The sequence below is a fragment of the Natator depressus genome, chromosome 9 (assembly GCF_965152275.1).
Source record: "Natator depressus isolate rNatDep1 chromosome 9, rNatDep2.hap1, whole genome shotgun sequence".
In the NCBI taxonomy this organism is placed as follows: Eukaryota; Metazoa; Chordata; order Testudines; family Cheloniidae; genus Natator; species Natator depressus.
Genome location: NC_134242.1, coordinates 46,581,645 through 46,599,506, shown reverse-complemented (window position 1 = coordinate 46,599,506; position 17,862 = coordinate 46,581,645). Strand labels below are relative to the sequence as shown.

Sequence of the window (17,862 nt, the reverse complement as noted above, 5' to 3'; positions counted from 1 at the left end):
ATGGCATGACAATGGCATCAAAAGAATGAAAGCTGAGCAACTGAGAGGCTAAAAGGATTGAGTCAGGCTTTTTTCTTTTAATTCAGTCCTTTTTACAACTTAAAGCAAAATAAGGCACAAACAGGTCACCCTAACTTCTATATCTGTGTTTTTCCATTTGGCAAATGCTAATTGCCCCCCATGTTCCTAATAAAACCAAAATAATAATGATTCTTTGACTACCTTCAGTGATGACAACATCTTTCTCTAGAATTCCTCAAACCCCCGTCTCCTCACCTCTCTCTCTCCTCCCCTACCGCAACTGAACGTCAGTCCACCGGCACCACTCCCAACCTGGCTAGAATTAGTCCCAAAGAGCAACATCAAGCATTTCCTCCCCTAATGGAGATAAACAAACTTGGCCACTTCTACAGTAAGCAAAAGCATTAAGTCAATGGAGTATCAACATCTTATACCAAAGATGAGCCTGATTTTGCTGCACTCTCTATACCTGCTAATCTAGAAGCAAACTAGAAACGAGCTACAGCAGCATGGTAGTGTATTGTGCAAGATCCTCAGGCTGGTTTTGAAATAGTTTGATTAGCTTGCTGCGGCAGAATAGCAGGAAGAACTTGTTATTGACATTTGAGGTCTCAGAGAATGGATTTTTTATGTACACTCTGACAATGAAGTGTTGGGAGTCTTCTATTTTTTATAAACAGATATTCAAAAGCTGGAGGATACTGTAAAATTTTAAGAATAAAATTTTTGGCCTAAACTACATCAGAGCATCCCCTTAATTGTGCTGAACTTCAGTGGCATGAGTATTAACCAGAGTATTTGAAGAATGGTTTGAGAGAGAACAGGAAGTATATCATCATTCTTGATCAAATAGTATATACAGACATAACTGGACAGGTCAAAAAGTGTGAGAGGTGTGTTGATATCAGTTAGTCTTAATGAAATCCTTTTAGGATTCTAATTTGCATACAGCCCACTGCAACTTTACTTGCTGAAAACCTTTAAGTAAATACAAATCTTTTAAGACAACCATCATGGTAGGGGGATGTGTATGTTCTAAAATCTGTACTTCATTGACAATTTTCCAGGCAATCATTCTAAATAATACTTTAAAACTTCAATATGTGGGCAGAAGATAAAGGAAGGTTTGGAGCAAGAAAGCCCATATTACATCTCTCTCTACTGAGGACATGTAACAGACTCTCATTTAGTTCCTTTAATCAGTTTTACAGCACAGGGCACCAAAAAATCCAGCTTGCACTCCTGAATGAAGAGATCGTATTTTCCACCACTTTTAGAAAGGTTTTGTTCCGAAAGTAAAGGTTCTCAAAAAAAATCCATGTGCTCTATTATGTCAGGTGGTGAAGATCTGGCAATACTGCTGATTTACATAAAGTCAGTAAAAAAGGGGTGTATTGTACATACACTATATGGACAGTGACGGTACAAGCCCTATTCTCTTTATACAACTATTTTGCTATATATAAATATGATGGATTTCACACTGACAATTTTATAGTGTATTTAAAAATGAAACTATACATAGAATGTATACACAATCCCAATCTTTGAGAAAATGAAACAGAAGGAAATACAGTACAAGTATCATTATATACTGGCCTGAAATTCTTAAGTAATTTGTTCCCTTGGCCTAAGAGACCTCCATGCAGAAGAACATAGATCAGGAAAGAGTAATGAAGTTAATGCAAGACCTACACAGTGGACTGAACTCTGCACTGATGCAATCACTCCTCTCTTATACAATCCAACTGAATAGTTAATGTGATTGCATGGAATATACATCAGCACAGAATTTGATCCTTTGTACAGCAGACAGCACAATGATCCCCAACATGATTGGTGCCTCCAGGGATAACTGTAATACCAACAATATGCCCTAGAAATCTGTTTGTCAACTCCTGAAAGGAACAAAAACGCCTGTAGTGATGTTTCTGATGGAAAAATCATGAAAGCAAGGCTATATCAAAATGCTAGGCTTCAACAGTAGTAAGGTTCAAAGGGAGACTAAAACAGTAAAAATCAGAATAGAGAGTCCAAGAGAAGCAGGGAATATTCTCTTTTGTAAAAATGGTGCAAGTCCAAGTGTGATATACAAGGCTTTTAAAACCTCTGCATTGGCAAATGTCAAATGAATTCAGGCACCTAGTCCAAGAGTTCCAGTGTTTTGTTAAAGTCATCTTCCTTGCAGACTGTCTGCATGCCAACATCCCATTCATATCTCATGACATGACAGCAGTGTTAATACAGCCCTTAATGATATTTCATCCTGTTACATCTACTATATCGTACTGGTCCAATATATGAACATTAGCAGATGAACTCGGAAAATTAAGTGGCATCTTCAGAAAGAAAGGAATAGTTTATATAGGCTATTGCTACTAAACAAGGTTGCAGAAAAAAGGTAGAAAGCTCCTGAACTGTATCTAATGGAAAAGATTCAGAAGTGTCCTCTCATAGACACTACTACTGAACTGAGAAGCCAAGACATTTAATATGTGCAGTGTGTGGTGTGATCAAAACTTAGCGTTTTTTGTTCACCTAAATGTTATGTTCCACACAGCTAAATAGTAACTGACTTGCCTTAGAATAAATTAGAGTCAAATGAGTGTTTTCAAAGTTATGTCCCTGAAAAACATCACATTCTGCATGACAATGTGTGTACAGTGGAGCAAATGTTGTCACAGTTACTAAGCACTGATGAAAAATTGGGAATATATTTGCCTTCCTAACAGCTGCTTCTGCCAACAGCAGGATTAGGAAAGCATCTTTATATCCAACTCCAAAATCTAAAGAGTTTAAACAGGCAGTAAACATGGGTAATGTAAATCTGAAAAGCTGTCTGGACACTGGGAGATATTAGAAACAGTGGCCAACTGAAATATCTGTTTTCCTGGAGGTATTATCTGTTTGGAGGATTTAAGGTAGGGATGCCATACGAAAAATGGAGACAAGCTGTTATTTCTGTATTGTGAACACTTAATTACAAAAAGGTTTTCCCCCTCTTGAAATATCCCAATCAGTACTATTTGCACACATACCTCGAAGAATTCTCTCCTCATGGCAACGTAGAAAGTCCCAGATTCTAACAGTGCCGTCGTCAGAGCATGTAGCAAATTTATTATCCGTGGGTGAGAAACTGTTACATGAAGACACACAGCAGGGGAAAGAAGTCAGCATTTAACAGAATATCTATGCTTCTCAGACAGGGCAAAATTAAACTGTAAGGTGTAATACATTGAAAGAGGCATTTTAACATAAGGGCCACTAATTAAACATAGTGTCTGCCATTTGACACATTTCCATCAGAAGACTTTGAATTTAAGTTTAGGATTTACTTCTGCTTTTCGATCCCCAGTCAAGTGGGAAAATCCAGAACTTATATTTAGCACTATCCTACCTATGACTGTACACAGCAGCACCTTCTCTGTGAGACCAGCAGCAACATGAAACTGACTTAATAGCAGCTGCAGCCCTAGACTTTCACACTGTTGATAGTGGTAAAGCGACACTGCAGAAGTACGGAGGGAGAGCACTAAGAGTAAATTTCCTCTTCAGCCACAGGTGCCTTGCAGCAAGACAAGCAAAATTAAGGGAAGGTGGGGAATAGGAAGAGGCTACTGCTACTAGCAATTGGACTGGTTGCTGAAAAATTCTTATATAAAACACGTTCCACACATATGAAAAGGAACAGAAGGAAGTTTTTCCCTTCTGTGAAATGAAGTTAGAATTCTACAGCCATGGAAGATGCTTCCAAATTTATCAATATTGCTAGATGAAAGCCACTGGGAAAAATGTGGGGTTATTTAGCCATGTGATTAAGGTCAGACCATCTCCAGCAACTGACAGGCAGCCACTTCCTTTCTGGTGCAGCGAAAGACCAAGGAAGAGTCTCTGTTCAGTTAATTCAACAGCAATCCCCTTGAAATCCTGGATCTTTATGATCGGGAAGGGGCCTACTGTTGGAGAAATTCAGTGTATGGACATGATACACTAAACCAATAACTGCATCCAATGTACGCATGTCTTGTAAATCAAACTCTGTCAAGAAATCCTGAATCTTATGAGAGGGGAAAGCGGTGACCTCAACAGAAAGTGTTTCTGTGGCAGTGAACCTCTTATCACCAAGGGGCAGCACCCCAATCTGAAAAAACACTGCTTTAGATTTATTTTGGGTCTGCAGCTCCTCTTCAGGTTTGCTTTAAACATTTCTTCTCTTTACATACCTTACTAAAAGATTCATCCATATTTACTTTAGAAACATCTTTCATATACAACTTACTGAGAAAATATCACTTAAAACTCCATTTTTATATAAAATATACATTTGCACAACTGAGGCATCAACACTGAATCAGGAAAATGTCCTACAATCTTCTTTTCAATGGTCTGCTTACAGCTTCAAAGCTTAAGAACCCATTCAATGTTAACATTAGACTTCTGGATGTGGCAATCTGTGTGGGTCTTCAGTATTAGTGGAAACCTTGGCGTCACCAAGCCAAGCAGTTCTTCACTTTATTTAGCTTTTTTTATTATTATTATTATTTTGTGAGAACTATGCAGGTGTTTTGTTTCTGAAGGTTTTATATTTTATTCAGTTAGATTATTAAAGACTGAATTCTTTATTTGGAATGAAATTGTTGTCTTACACAGTCCGTATAAAAAGGAATAACTGATACACATCGTCACCATATATAAATGAAAAGAATACCAGTGCAAAATGCGGCAGAAAAATACATCTCTAACATATTGCAGAGGCAGATACTGGGACAATACTATTTCAGAAAGTTGCCAGCAAAACGGTGAGAATGTGGTAACAAAAGAAAATACTGTGTTTACTTGGTGCATGAAGTTTCCCAGAATCTGACAGAACCCATGCAACTCTGCACCCAGAATACACTTAGAGAACAGTCTAATTATGGAAATAGGTACTACAGAAAATGGTATATTGTGTATAAACCTGGCCTCTCTAATCGCCTCCTTATGTGCCTGGAACATCTTGACGTTGTTCATGTTGGACTGCCAGTATTTCACATATCCCCCGTGGTCTGCTGTCAGCATCCACATATCATTGTGCGACCAAGTCATGGCCCTTACAGGGCTGTCGTGAGCCTGAGGAGTCAAAAATAAAACTTCTAACAAATACATTCAAATGTTACCTAACCCACATGAACGCAAAAGTCAGTGAGAACGTGTACATTTAACATTTATGACAAGGGAATAAAAGAAATGGAGAGTATTTAGATCTGCAAGCTCCTCAGGGAGAGACTATTTTATGTATCTTGCACAGTGCAAAATTTACTTGTGCAGAGCTAAATACTTGCACCTTGTCTCCAATACTTAAAACATAATAAATCCTCCTCATATTCCCTTGAAAACAAGTCAGATATATTATCTCTATAGTTCAGACAGGGAGATGCAGCTGAAACCATTAAACAAATTGCCCAAGATCACAACAGGAGTCAGGGACTGTGCAGGATAAGTACTCAGGTGTTCCCTAGTTCTCAGGACTGAACTCAGTCCACTAGCCCATGATTAGCATGTGGAGATGCATGACTACAATATTCTTTACAATCTCTGAGAAAGATGCAGACAGCTTGCTGGATGCAGTTACCTGTAATATTGTTTCAAAATTGAAAGTCAATCCATTCCACAAGGTGAACTCTCCACTAGAAGCCCCAGTGACCAAGCGCCTCCCTTCAGGAGTCCACTGCAAGAGAAAAACTGAATTAGACTGTGTTGACAGTGCCAAGCCACCTTTCCTGTATCCTTCAGCATTGTTAAAATAGAAGTCCCTGCATGAGATTCTAAAGCATTTGGATTTATAAAGTGACTCTGTACTGGAAGGTAGGAAGGAGGGGGGTGGGGGGTGGAAATCAGATATAGGATAAAGGGCTTTTCGTCTCTAGCTCACCAGTTCAAATCCAGCCCAAAACATTAGTGACCAAGAGTTATCAGAAGGTGGCTGTCCAGTCACCTATGTGAAATGAGTTTGATGGCTTCAATTCAGTTCTAGTGAACAGGTGTCTTCATCAAACATGCCACTACTACTAGAATCCTGCCACCCTTGCAGGCAGGCTAGTAGATTGCAAGGATTCAACGTGCATGGTGACTGAACTACCCTCTTCGTTTGGGTTGGTTCCCTCAAGACAATGTTGAGACACATTGGCACAAAAAAAGTTTTGAGAAAAATTAGACTGAAGGTGAAATACATACAAACCAAACAATGAATAAATTGATTAATTGTCCCAGAATCATTCCTAGGATCCTCTGTGAAAAAGGTGAGGCATGTCCGTCCAGATTTTGAAAAAGCCTTGGGGCGCCCAAGACCTGGAATCCTGCATGATGGTTTTACTTAGAAACATTTCTAGTTTTATTATCTTGCCATTCTAATTTTATTAGAGACAAATATTTCTCTGTTAACTAATCAAGCTTGGGAACAAATCTAGCCCAGGCCGACATAATACTCACCCTGACAACAAACACCGGACATTTTACTTTATTGGTAGATGTCCTAACAAATTTTGTTGTTACAGCATTCATAGGGTTATTCAGCATTCCTATAGGAGGGACCAGCTGTAAGTGAGGAAAGAAAAGAATTTTAGCAACAATGTTTCAAACTGCATCTTGGGAAAGAAACAAAAAAAGTAGAGGCTCAGAAGGTTCATTTCTGGAAAAACAAGCGTTTGATTGTAGGAATGAATCAATTAAATATGTTGACAGTTTGAGATCGGCGGATACTACTTTCACCATCTCAGGAACGAACACACACACATATCTCAAATGCAACTAACCTTTCAACACCTGAACTTTAGCAATTTCACTACACTAGAACAGGACTGAAAGAGTCCATTAACATTCAGGCTCTCTTCTTGGGACAAAAAGGGTCCGTTAGTGCAGGGGAACATAGCATGAAGATGCCCTCTAAGTCTTAGTCAACTCTCAAGGGCAAATAGAGAACTTTGGTATACAGAGGCAGAGTCTTACTTTTCAGGTAGAAGAGTTTTAGTGTCTACAATAAGAGCTTCAGAAGCATATATAAAGATTTGTACTTACATCATTATAATATCCTGCATCAGGCTGGATTGCCCGCATATCTCGCTGGTCTCTCTGCCATACTCTATTCTGGAAAGAAGAAAATAGCTCCTGGTTATTATTATTGCTGTATTCCAGTGTTATTGAACAAAAAGTAGGAAGAATTATACAGATTGCATATTTGGAAGTTTCATTATGCACTGCATAAGTTTCAAAACAATTCCAGTACAAAATTTTGGGCTTCAGGAAACTAGTATATTTTACATTACATAAGATGAAGGAGGATAGAGGTAAATTATAAGAAACATGTAAAGTCAAAAGAATGATTAATTTATAACACAACAGTGTCCAAAAGTGTGATTGGGGCTGTCATAAAAGTAAAGGGAAGGGTAACCACCTTTCTGTATACAGTGCTATAAAATCCCTCCTGGCCAGAGGCAGAACCCTTTCACCTGTAAAGGGTTAAGAAGCTAAGATAACCTTGTTGGCACCTGACCAAAATGACCAATGAGGAGACAAGAGGCTTTCAAAGCTGGAGGGGGGGAAACAAAGGGTGTCTGTCTGTGTGATGCTTTTGGCGGGAACAGATCAGGAATGCAGTCTCAGAACTTCTGTTAGTAAGTAATCTTGCTAGAAATGCGTTAGATTTCCTTTTATTTAATGGCTGGTAAAACAGCTGTGCTGGATGGAATGTATATTCCTGTTTTTGTGTCTCTTTGTAACTTAAGGTTTTGCCTAGATTCATAGATATTTAGGTCAGAAGGGACCATTATGATCATCTAGACTGACCTCCTGCACAACGCAGGCCACAGAATTTCACCCATCCACTCCTGCGAAAAACCTCTCACCTACGTCTGAGCTACTGAAGTCCTCAAATCGTGGTTTAAAGACTTCAAGGAGCAGAGAATCCTCCAGCAAGTGACCCGTGCCCCATGCTACAGAGGAAGGCGAAAAACCTCTAGGGCCTCTTCCAATCTGCCCTGGAGGAAAATTCCTTCCTGACCACAAATATGGCGATCAGCTAAACCCTGAGCATATGGGCAAGATTCACCAGATACTACAGAAAATTCTTTCCTGGGTAACTCGGATCCCACCCCATCTAATATCCCATCACAGGCCATTGGGCCTATTTACCATGAATATTTAATTACCAAAACCATGTTATCCCATCATACCATCTCCTCCATAAACTTATTGAGTTTAATCTTAAAGCCAGATAGATCTTTTGCCCCCACTGCTTCCCTTGGAAGGCTATTCCAAAACTTCACTCCTCTGATGGTTAGAAACCTTAGTCTAATTTCAAGTCTAAACTTCCTGGTGGCCAGTTTATATCCATTTGTTCTTGTGTCCACATTGGTACTGAGCTTAAATAATTCCTCTCCCTCTCCGGTATTTATCCCTCTGATATATTTATAGAGAGGGATCATATCTCCCCTCGACCTTCTTTTAGTTAGGCTAAACAAGCCAAGCTCCTTGAGTCTCTTTTCATAAGACAAGTTTTCCATTCCTCGGATCATCCTAGTAGCCCTTCTCTGTACCTGTTCCAGTTTGAATTCATCCTTCTTAAACATGGGAGATCAGAACAGCACACAGTATTCCAGGTGAGGTCTCACCAGTGCCTTGTATAACAGTACTAAAACCTCCTTATCCCTACTGGAAATACCTCTCCTGATGCATCCCAAGACCGCATTACCACTTTTTTCACGGCCATATCACATTGGCGGCTCACAGTCATCCTATGATCAACCAATACTCCAAGGTCCTTCTCCTTCGTTACCTAGAGGGATTCTCTATGTTTTGAATCTGATTACCCTGTAAGGTATTTACCATCCTGATTTTATCGAGGTGATTCTTTTACCTTTTCTTTAATTAAAATTCTTCTTTTAAGAACCTGATTGATTTTTCATTGTTCTTAAGATCCAAGGGTTTGGGTCTGTGTTCACCTGTACAGATTGGTGAGGATTCCTATCAAGCCTTCCCCAGGAAAGGGGGTGTAGGGCTTGGGGGGATATTTTGGGGGAAGACGTCTCCAAGTGGGCTCTTTCCCTGTTCTTTGTTTAACATGCTTGCTGGTGGCAGCATAGGGTTCAAGGACAAGGCAAGGTTTGTACCTTGGGGAAGTTTTTAACCTAAGCTGGTAAGAATAAGCTTAGGGGGTCTTCCATGCAGGTCCCCACATCTGTACCCTAGAGTTCAGAGTGGGGAAGGAACCTTGACAGGGGCCCATTGAATTCCATGTATTTATTCACTGAAAGTAAATGTTTTATGTAAAAATACTAGGAAGGCAGCGGTCCTGTGTTTAATGTTCTGCATTACTACAAGAAACACATAAGCCTGGTCTCTTGGTTTCTAGCCCAGAAAGAAATGTATACTCCTGCTCAGCCTCTTTAAGAGTTTTGGCTCTGCAGTGACCCCTCTACCTAATATGAGAGATGTGTTGATGGCCTCTAAAGTAAAGCGAGTTCCATCCAGTAGTACTTGCATAGAAAGGACATTTCTGTGGTCAGAGCACCAAGAGCAGACAGTGTAGTCAAAGGGATGGGGTTTGAAAGGCCAGAAGACAAATATTCACTTCCAGTATATATGGTATTCTATATTGCCAATCATAACAGTCTTCAATTATTAGACATGACAAGATTCACAGGTTGGCAAATTTAAGACTAGCACCCTACTTTAACTTGATATGGTGGGTTCAATTAAGTTTTGACTGTGAATCAAAGTTTAAGCTAGAATTTTAGATAAATATTTTTGGCATGTAATTTCCTGACTGGGTGACTATGATGTGATAAAAACATGAAAGCCCATGCCACATCAGTTAAAATATCAGATCAGTTAAATATGGAGATAGTTTGACCCTGGAACCTTAACTTTTGATGGCATGGGATTCAAAACCTGGCTCTAAATGTCGCTAGGTGGGCACAGGAACCTGTTTTTCAACATATATACTTGTACATTTTAAAACATATACCAACACTGCTATATAAGCAAGGGGTGTGAAAAACACACAACCCCTACTTATACAGCTATGCCGACAAAACTCCTAGCATAGACGCAGCTATGCCGACAAATGATGGCTTCTGTCAGCATAGCTAACATCATTTTGGGAGGTGGTTTCCTATACCAGCAGAAAAATTCCTTATATTGGCGTATGCTGCATCTATATGAAACCGTTATGCCAGTATAAGCTCTGTTGTGTATACAGTGCCACAGTTACCTCAGACGATTTAAAAAAAATACTTAAATACAAATTTGAACTAAACACAAGTGTGTGCAAAGTTTCAGGTTAAAAAAAAATCCTTAATTTCCCAGAAGTAAAAAGTGATACTGGACTACCAATGCGATGATTTTCTGTTTACCTCAGAGTCAGTTCTTATTAATTATGTGAGCTTTCAAAAGCAGCCCACTGGAACACTGCTATAAACTTATTTGTTCATTCTTGAGATATTTTAAATATTACACCTTAGCATATCTTGAAATTACTAACAGCCACATCTATTTCCTTTTTGTTATCAAACTGTTACAACTGTGGGTTGGCTACAATGGAATGGACGCATACAATTCATTATAATGCTGTCTTTACAATTTGGCAGTTGAGGTTCTGCCAGCATTCCCATTATATATTTGGGGATTCACATTTTTCTCATAGCATATTTCCTCTGAATTAATACTTGAACATGGCACACAAGGTCTCACCCTGGAAAAAAACATTTATAAAGAAACTTAAGAGACCAAGGGCGTGTCTACACTGGCAAGTTTCTGCACAGTAAAGCAGCTTTTTGCTCTCAAACTGCAGATGTGTACACACAGCCAAGCCACTTTGTGCACAAAAACTCCTCAGTTGCAGTGATTCAAAAAAGAGTCGGAAGGCTATTTGCACAGAGGCTCCAGTGCTCTATTGTCAGTGTAGAAACCTGATTGCTTTCTGCACTGTAAGTGGCCTCCGGAGCTGTCCCATAATGCCTCAAGTGACCGCTCTGCTCATTGCTTTGAACTCAGCTTCCCTGGAGACATGCACCCCTCCCCTTTCAAAGCACCGTTTCTGACAGCTGTTGTGTGCTGTGCTGATCTGCTCTGGGTCACAGCTCAGGGAAGGAGCCGGGGGCCGATGTCAGGGTTTTCCCCTCCCCCAGGAATGGTTGCTTCCTGCCACTATCTGAACTTACAAGACAGCATACTGACACACACACTGTACCCCAAAAAACCACCGTCTCTCTTTCTCCTTCCCCTCTCCATACACACACACTCCCTGTCACACACTCTTTCCCACCCCCCACCCTTTCAGTTGAAAAGCAGCTGGCAATGTAGTAGGATGCCCATGGAACAATGGGATTGGGAAACCTGGATCATATGACACTGTGCCTGCCCCATGAGGCATTGTAAACCCTTCCCAAAGCACCCTGTGGCCAGTTGCACAGTGGGATAGCTACCACAACGCACTGCTGTGTTTGCCATTGCAAGAGCTGCTAATGTGGATGCGCTCCAGCATCACAAGGAGCACAGTGTGGACACGCAACAGGGGTTTATTTCCAGCATTTTATAACTTATAACTTGTGGTGCAGAAACTTGACAGCATAGACATACCCCAAGTAATTTGGAAAGCCAAGTGGGTATTTTTTCTTGGAAAGATATCTTCCACAGTATTTGGTTCAAAGTAGTCTCAGCAATTAGGACTGCACAAGGTGGTTCACAGACTTGTGGTATGAGTAGCATATATTAGTTTTCTTCATTCAAGGAGGCAGCTGAATAGAAAATGACAACTACTTTTCAGTTGCCCAATATGAACACAAGCTTTTTTTATTTATTATTTCTCCCCACAAAGAAAAAGCCACAAATTGACAAAGAATGATCATATGAATCTTAACATAATTAACGTACAATTTAGGTCAGCTTGAATGTCAAAACAAAGTAATAAGATATGCAATTCTTGTCCCAAATCAGACTTCACATAAAAGCTTTATATAACAGCAAATCTTCCACTTCAAATATGCACTAAAGGTTTATTGTTTTATTCAGAAGGAGCAACATCTATCCACACTTCACTGAATCTGTACATTTCTGAAAGAACACTGTCAATTATACATAATCCCCAATTACCCAAACTACTCTGTGAACATACCTGAAATTTGAATAATCAGAGTTTCAGAAAACACTATTCAGACTTCAAACACAGTAGACTAACTAGACTTACCTCCAAATATTTAATTACAGAAGGATTGTAGTCTATGGTTTTCCGGTTCACAGCTTTTCTCATCCGTTTCCCATCAAAGGTGAGCTGCTGCATTGCCTGCTGCTGTGCAAAATCAGGTCTCTTGTAGAACAGCTGCCGAGGTGCCTGGTGCTGGAACCTCGGCATATGGAAAAACCGGGGTGGGGAGCCAATTTCTGTGGCCATGGCGATCTTGTTTCTAAAACACTAAAAGAGGTAAAATATTAGAGGAATGCTGTAATTAAGATATGTTTCTGCTCAAAGTGTTAAAAAAATAAGGAGTCTATCTGGAAATCATTTTACGTGCTCATATAAACATGGTATATGAAAGTCTGCAAATCTATTCTCTGAAAAGAGACAAATAGGCACTTCCTATTCTTGCTTTGCCTCTCAGCAAGTACCTACGTCAAATCTGTAAATTACAACTTTCAACTTCATTCAGTAAAGTATGGTTTGCATCTAAGGCAGAGAGGAATTTTCTGCCAAGACCAGTCACTGCACCAACCGTTTGTCCATGTAGCAGCTCGAAGCATGTTTCCCAGTGCAGACAGACATATATATGCTAGCTCAAGCAGAGCTAGCACATCTGTCTACCTATGCTCCTAAACAATCAAGACCAGAATAACTTGCTGAGACCAAGTCTTATATTTGCTTTTAAAGAGAAAATACAGCCAAATTGTTGTACGTTTAGAGTCTTGAAATTGCCTAGCTGGAGGAAGTCAGTTTTAATTTCCTGGTATTTCTAAGCAGTCTTAAAAGAAATACACTTTAAAAAAAAACAAATTAAATAACATTACAGAAATCCTTTGAGGCAGGAGGAAAATCTTATTTTAAAACACAAGTATTGTGGATCCATTCCACAGTGAACTTTTTTTTTTTTTAAGTACCGTAAAGATCGAGATATTTAATGTTTAAGATTTGAGACACAGCTGGGGAGAGATATTTAGATACAGAAATAGGATTATGTCACTATTAAGTCTGCTACTGTCCTAGTAGAAGCACAGCAACTCACTTTTGAAAACACACTACAATGCCACCACCTCAAATTCTCAGTTCAGAAGGGAGATTTTTCAATTGCGAGCCCTAACAATTTACCCTGGGTTCTGAAAAACCAAATCTAGATTTCATACAAGAGTAGAAAACATGCTACAAGATCAAATTCTGCTTTCAACTACACAAATTATGCAAATACAGTTGCACAATTTAGGGTATAATCTTAAAACAGGATTTTATGCAGATATAACAGACATCAGAGTTTGGCCTACACGATCTTTTATCACCACTGATGATGCCTGTGTAGGAAAAACAGCTCATCTTCAAGCTGCAAGGAAGACAGATTAACAGTGAAAAGTAAATAAGGTTTTTAAAATCCTCAGTTTTAATAATTTGTTTAAATCATACTGTAAAATTTCTGTTTTATAAAGTGTTCCCATAAAGTCTGAAGAGAAATCTGCCACAGGAGTACAGAAAGAAATAACATTTCAACTGCCAGATTTAATTTCACACGATAAGTTTTGAACTCTACTAAATGAAAAAAAAAAAAGTCTTCATATTTTACAAACAAATCTTAAGTTTGATAAGATTTACGCTTAATGTGTATAGGAAGATATCAAGATGTTGACAAGTTTAAGTTTTTAAAATTTCTAGTTCTTAACCACTGGGATTCTTGAAACTTAAAAACATTTCCTTATGAAGTCTCCCTGGCACATACATTTTCCATTATGGTATGAACATACCACATTATTATGTTAGGATTGCTCCCAGGTAAAGGATGACTGCTAACACTGATCTTGCATCTTCAAAGAAAACCAAACAAGTTTTGGGGAAAGAAGGACTGTCAAGTAGCCAAATACCCAAGAACTTTATTTTAAAAAGGTAAATTTGGGACCTACCAACCTTTACTGTGTCCAACAATTAAGATACCTCAGGGACAATGTGTTGAAAACTAAATCCCTGCAAACACAACTGATTTATAGTTATACGACAATTCTATTGAGGATATATAACAATATTTTAAAATATTCATAGAATAGAATCTAACTTAGTCTTTGCAAATTTAAGTAGCAAAAAGTAGCATATGCTTATTTCTACAATTAAATTAAGCAAACATGACTGAATATATACTGGGACCAAAGGCATTGAATAAGAATGTGCATTTTTAGAATTTGTATCAGAAGAAAACTGCATTCTGTGTTACAACTGAAAGCAAAAGAACTGAAAGCAAAAGAACACCTGCAGCATTGGGTAGTAGGTTCACTTGGGAGTGGGTGGGAAATCAAATACAAGCTTCTGCAGCATAACAAAATAGAGGACTCTTCAAAATCCAGGCATCTTATCTAAGGTAGCTAATAGGCAGTCTATAGGATACCACTAACAGCACGGATGTACATGGAAAAGTCCAAATCCTAAGTAACATGCAGAAATGGAAAAACTGAAAGAATTTCAGTGTAATATAAAATATTTTTCAGATCTCTTCTAAAATTCTCACCATAATGAACAAAATTCAAATATAAAGAAGTCATATACTTTTACTCCCCAGTAGCCAATGCAAAATCGAACTCCCAAGCTACAATCGCAAGAAAGTGGAAGAGAGGTCCATACACCTTCTGGGACTGCCAAAATATTTTTGTCAGAATTTTTTTTGCAGAAAAACTCCCAATTTTATTCAGAATGAACAACAGCAATGAGAAAGCAGTTACAAATGTGACTAAACATAAAATATGAGATATGAAATGGATCACAGCTTGCATTAGACATTCCTAAAACCAGCATGAGGAGTGTATGGCTTTTACCTATGTTGCTGTAACACACAAACATCAGGCTAAGACTAAACTGTACTACATCTAGAAAGATGTAATTTTGGTATGTACACCTAATTCCCTCGCCTCCACCATCCTTCTCATATCTTGGGAGCCTAATCTCAGCGTTATCATCAACTTTTTACTACTACATCTAGTCTTTTACTAATCTTATATCTTCTTCCTTTTTTATATTCCAAAAGCTGTTTCTTCACTCTCCTAATTATTAAAAACATTACCCATGCCCTTGTTATCTCTCACCTTAATTACGTGAGCCTTTCCACCTGTACAGCACACATGCTTTACAGGTTTGCAAAAATATTTCACTATTTATTTTTGTATAAAACTAGCTATTCATAAACCTATTCATCTACAATATACCAAATACATTGTTTTTACCCATTTAATACCATATTGAAAGTTTCTCTACTTATGTTCTTTACATGTATAGGTATTTTACAGATAGATACAAAAACATTTCAGAAAAGGAACTGACAGTTTCTTTTTCTCAGTTCAGCGGTCAGATCATGAAACAATAGTCCCTCAGGAGAATCCAGTTCAAAGTGATCTAGAACATTACCTCTTTTAGGCACAAATACTGGTCACCTAATTTTCAAGCAGTCAGTATTTTACTAATCTTTTGCTAGGAGATGGGAATCCCTTGGCATCAAAGAGTAGTTCAGACAGAATATCCTAAACTCAACTAAAAAAAGTAAACTTTAATAGTGTTGTTTGCACTTGCTGTAAATGCATAACAAAACTCTCATCTGTTGCCACCAGGACAGCTAGAAGAGAAGAAGAACTTTGTTTTGCCCTTGTTAAAATATTCTGTCAACCTTTTCTTTAACACTTCTAGCAGCCCATGCTTCAGAGCAGGGACATGAAATATGGCAGGGGGTATCCCATCCATCAGGATGTGCTTTTTGCTGTCTTTATGAAAAAACATCCTAATTTGAACATAAGCCTTTGAAAAGCTGTAGTTCACACGCACAGTTGAGATTTTAGCACCTAAAAATCTTCAAAGATTCTGCCCTCACCAAGCAAGATCAAGCTTTTCACAACTCCCAACGTAGACCAGACTACACATGAGCTATCTCCACAAAGCTACTGAGTGCGCTCCAGCCAAGGGGAACAGGGTCAAAGCTGGCTTTTCACCCTGTAATGAGTGCTCCAGAACAGGGCAGGAGGCTGGTCTCTCCTGGGCTCTTGATGTCCCTTCACCACCACCACTCCCAAAGCAGTGACACCCAGGCAGCAGGAAAGAGGAAGCTGTCAGATTTGAAGGCAGAGGGGAGGAGAAGTAGTATATTGGTACAAGGAGTTTGGTGATACAGGAATTGGGAGGGGGCAGGAAGAGAAATTTTGGCTAGGAGACTGGGAACTGGGTGGGAGGGTAGGAGTGGATGAGCAAGACGAATGGGAGCCAGTTAGGGAAACATGAGGGGACTGGGAGTCAGTTGGCTGGGGGAAGGAAAAAACACAGATCAGACAAGGAGACTGGGACTATGAGCCAGGGGAAGGAGAATAGACACAGATCAGACAAAGACCTGGAGTGCAGGGGGAGAACTGGGACTGATTGGGCAAAGCAACTGGGACAATCAGCCAAGGAGAGGGTAGTGGGGAAGATGGAAATTAGAGGAGAAGCCCAAGGAGGGAGCTAGCAGGGAAAGACACACTAGATGAGGAACCCAGAGGGAAAGACTAGGACTGGCTGGGCAAGGAGATTAGGACTGACTAGGTGAGACTGGGACTAGGACAAGAGCCAGGGGTGAGAAGAGACATGTCTGGGACAGGTTGGAAAGGATGGAGTCAAGCTTGGAGGAAAGGACAGAATAGTCTGTGTCTGCAAGAAAGCACTCCCTGAGAGCCTGAACCCAAGATGCACAACCATCATCATCCCTCTGCTATCAGCAAATATCTGTGAAGCCGATTTGCAAAATGTGCCTCTCATCCACTCTCTAGAGCTGGCCCAAGGAGGAGGACACTACCACCACGACCAGTTACTCCACTGGCTCATCTGGCAGACTTCTGTGCAGGGAATCTAAAAGTTCCAACCCTGCTGTGCTGACCTGTGTAGGTGTCAATATGATGCCACGATGGAATGCTTTTGTTTGCTTTTTAAAAAAGTTGGAAACTTAATGTAGCTTTCATGTAAGGTAAAGAATATTATCGAAAAATAGCATGCCATTACATAATTGAAGACTGTATCATAATGCACACACACGAAGGGATCAAATTAAGGTTGCACTATTTTGGCCAAAACTACTAATCCTAATTAATTAACTAAACTAAACCAAAATAAACCACTCAAACAGACCCAAGAGTGTTCATACAGCCTCTTTTTGCAACAAATTGGCTAAATTTTTTTAAAATCACACCTTACATTAAATTGTTTGAACTGTCTCATGCAGACAAACCCTAACTCTTGAAAAGGAGACGTCCCTGTTTATGCTTAATCTTATTACATTTTTTGACATGGCTCCTGAAAAATTTTAAAAAAACGGTTACCTACCTCTTTAACTGTTGTTCTCTGAGATATGTTGCTCATGTACATTCCAATTAGGTGTGTGTGTGCCACATGCATAGCAGCCGGAAAGATTTTCCCTTAGCAATATCTGTCGGGTCAGTTTGGCACCCCTTGGAGTCGTGCCTCCATGGCGCTGAAGAGAGGGCCCTGCTGACCTGCCGGCACTTCAGTTCCTTCTTGATGGTTTGCTCTGACAAAGGAGTAGGCAGGTGGGTATTGGAACGGACATGAGCAACATCTCGAAGAGGAACCATTATGAGAAGTAGGTAACCATTTTT

The 17,862-nt window shown here is 39.4% G+C and overlaps 1 protein-coding gene across 5 annotated transcripts in view; it reads right to left on the bottom strand.

Annotated features, from left to right (window-relative positions):
• WDR33 (WD repeat domain 33) overlaps positions 1–17,862 on the bottom strand; it is a 103,388-nt gene that overhangs the window by 58,726 nt on the left and 26,800 nt on the right. For all 5 annotated transcript variants that reach the window (XM_074964028.1, XM_074964027.1, XM_074964026.1 and 2 more), the window contains exons 2-7: positions 12,242–12,466; positions 7,075–7,143; positions 6,490–6,594; positions 5,633–5,728; positions 4,979–5,130; positions 3,060–3,157 (exon numbers count right to left, since the gene is read on the bottom strand). In XM_074964028.1, coding sequence (XP_074820129.1) covers positions 3,060–3,157; positions 4,979–5,130; positions 5,633–5,728; positions 6,490–6,594; positions 7,075–7,143; positions 12,242–12,445 — 724 coding nt within the window. In that variant the 5' untranslated portion in view covers positions 12,446–12,466. The remainder of the gene's footprint in view (positions 1–3,059; positions 3,158–4,978; positions 5,131–5,632; positions 5,729–6,489; positions 6,595–7,074; positions 7,144–12,241; positions 12,467–17,862) is intronic.